We start from the raw sequence: 3,019 nt of genomic DNA, 5'->3' as shown, positions 1-3,019 counted from the left end.
GACCTTTACCCACCCCAGTTCCATCTGGAAGCGAGATGGAAAATGTAGGCCTACCAGTTATTCGAGTTCCTGGGGGAAATGTCGGACCTTTACCCACCCCAGTTCCATCTGGAAGCGAGATGGAAAATGTAGGCCTACCAGTTATTCGAGTTCCTGGGGGAAATGTCGGACCTTTACCCAGCCCAGTTCCATCTGGAAGCGAGATGGAAAGTGTAGGCCTACCAACTGTTCGAGTTCCTACAAGTACAACGAGTAGGCCTATACCAGTAACTACGCCCTTTTTCTTAAGTTCGACGCGGAGGTTCGTTAACCGAAGAAGGTACTTTAGTAGCGAAGAAAATAGTAGTTCCGAAGAAAGCAGCGAAGAGAGTGATGAGGACTAAAAAAAAAAGTTGCGCTTAGTTCTGAGAATTATTTCTATAAGATGGTAAAATAATACAGAAGATCCTCAACTTAAAAGCTGTTTGTAACTCGAATTGTTTTTTTAAGTCGAATTTTGATAAATTTTGGATTTCAGGTGATTACAAATGTTGTTTTGCTCACTGTACTAAATGATGTAATGTTGTTATATTACAGTATTTTTATTGTATCTTTGTTATTTTCAATTGAATTTGTGTTCGTATCTCTGAATGTTTTTAAGTTGAGGACCTTTAGTAATGTATGGCACTGGAAATGTATAAAAAAAAAATGATAGATTATTTATGTCAGTGTAAAGTGCCATATTACGTCAATAACCATTGTTAAAGAACAAAATTACTTTTTGCATAAGATTTCTTCTCAATAAAATTGAAATATATTTTTTCATCGTAATTCTTTTCAAAACCTTCCTTTGCTCTTAAGTTTATATATGACATGTCTGTTTTGACATTGTTACTTATTTTAGAATGATTTATTGTTAATTTGTTATCTTCATTTATTTATTTCCTTTCCTCACTGAGCTATTTTTCCTTGTTGGAGCCCCTGGGCCTATAGCATCTTGCTTTTCCAATTTGGGTTGTAGCTTGGATAGTAATAATAATAATGATAATAAAGTGCGTAAGTCTACAATAGGTATTTGTTAAAGAAGTCCTAATTTATTATGCAGTTTCCAAATTCTTGTTTATTCAATAGAGTCTTTTCAATACACGTCATCAAACTTCCGGTCCGCCATCTTGGAGGGCATACAAAGACGCGTTCATTGAATAGCTATGGTTGAACTGTTGAATATTTAGCCATTTCATCACATTCACATTCACACAATGCCCAGTTTTTGCGCTATTGTTGGTTGTGGGAATCGAGGACGAAGAGATGACAAGAGTTTCTACCGCATACCGGCAGTTATTCAGAATCAGGACAAAGATACAGAGGAATTATCCAAGCGCAGACGTGACTTGTGGTTGACCAGAATATCACGGGCCGATCTTCGTGAATCCTCACTACCCTACGCACGTATCTGTTCTGATCATTTCATATCAGGTCAGTCTCGGCTAGGCCCTAAAAGTATCATTATTCCTGTGTAAACATGCTATATCCGATCGCATGGGTGACTTCACAAGTATCATCGTCAGTTCTGTGTGTAGTGTGTGTGGGGGGGGAGGGGGCATCTCAATTTTTAAACATCAAAAAGGGCATCTCAGATTTACAAAACAAAAATTAAAAGCGCCCATATTGGCTATATTAACAAAGGCTTCTTACCTAGGTCTCTCTTTCGCCAAGGTGCTCATGCCTATATATAATTAAGTGTATATTTATATTTATTTTAATTTGTGTATTAAATTTTGCAGACATACAGGCCTATGTGATGAATAAACATTGATTATAAATAATAATAATAATATCTGAAGGCTGGTTTAATCCGATGGGGTCTTCAGCTTATATATGAAACATCGAAAAAATAATTAAACTTGCGCATTTAATTGCAAGGAGCCAAAACGATCATTCAAGAGCATTACAATAAGAGTTTGTCCATCATATGTTTATATGTATATAAGAAATTATAGCATTTGTAACCAAACACAAACACAATGGTTAGGCATGAACTGATAAAGATTTGACATTATAATGCAAAACTTTTACATACATTTTGACAATAAAAAATTATAATACACAAGGTTAGGCTAAATGATTAATATTAGCATTATGATTATAAACACTCTCTTCATCGGCCCAGTGTTTATCTAATTTTGGACTTAAAAGCATTAAAGGGAAAAACAACAAATTTTGGAAGCAGATTATTCAATGGAAATGTATGCCCACTCATGTTCTGAGTTGGCCGACAGTACCAAGTAGTTCACCATATCAATGTATAAAATACTGGGAAAATCCTCAATATTTTGACTGAATGAATTCTGGATCTAGGCCATCAATTAGATCGAGTTTCTGCTTGTAAAAATGCTTATCATCACCTGACAATTGTTTGACAAAGTCGCTCTCATTGTCCATATTCGCTGTAGCAGCCGCCATGTTTTCGCTTTGTATGCCCTCCAGCATGGCCGCCGGCGATTCCCAGTGACGTCATTGAAAGCACTCTATAGCATCTTGCTTTTCCAATTTGGCTTGTAGCTTGGATAGTAATAATAATAATGAAGTGCATAAGTCTACAATAGGTATTTGTTAAAGAAGTCCTAATTTATTATGCAGTTTCCACATTCTTGTTTATTCAATAGTCTCTCTCTCTCTCTCTCTCTCTCTCTCTCTCTCTCTCTCTCTCTCTCTCTCTCTCTCTCTCTCTCTCTCTCTCTCTCTCTCTCTCTCTCGTCGTAATTCTTTTCAAAACCTTCCTTTGCTCTTAAGTGCATAGGTCTACAAAAAGTATTTGTTAAAGAAGTCCTAATTTATTATGCAGTTTCCAAATTCTCTCTCTCTCTCTCTCTCTCTCTCTCTCTCTCTCTCTCTCTCTCTCTCTCTCTCTCTCTCTCTCTCTCTCTCTCAAGGTAAGATTTAATTTATTACCTATCTGGCTTTATAAATGAAAGCATTTATTTACCAAAGTATTTTATTGTCAGTAAAATACAAAATTGGTAAAACTAAAACTTAAATA

The 3,019-nt window shown here is 35.9% G+C and overlaps 1 protein-coding gene across 1 annotated transcript in view; it reads left to right on the top strand.

Annotated features, from left to right (window-relative positions):
- Positions 1–801, top strand: part of LOC137634455 (carboxypeptidase B1-like) — a 33,951-nt gene extending 33,150 nt beyond the window's left edge. Inside the window, exon 13 of the mRNA XM_068366855.1 lies at positions 1–801. This exon is cut by the window's left edge and continues 499 nt beyond it. Coding sequence (XP_068222956.1) covers positions 1–383 — 383 coding nt within the window. The 3' untranslated portion in view covers positions 384–801.
- Positions 802–3,019: the final 2,218 nt, after the last annotated feature.

Source organism: Palaemon carinicauda, chromosome 44, assembly GCF_036898095.1.
Source record: "Palaemon carinicauda isolate YSFRI2023 chromosome 44, ASM3689809v2, whole genome shotgun sequence".
NCBI lineage: Eukaryota > Metazoa > Arthropoda > Malacostraca > Decapoda > Palaemonidae > Palaemon > Palaemon carinicauda.
This window is presented reverse-complemented; position numbering and strand designations above follow the sequence as displayed.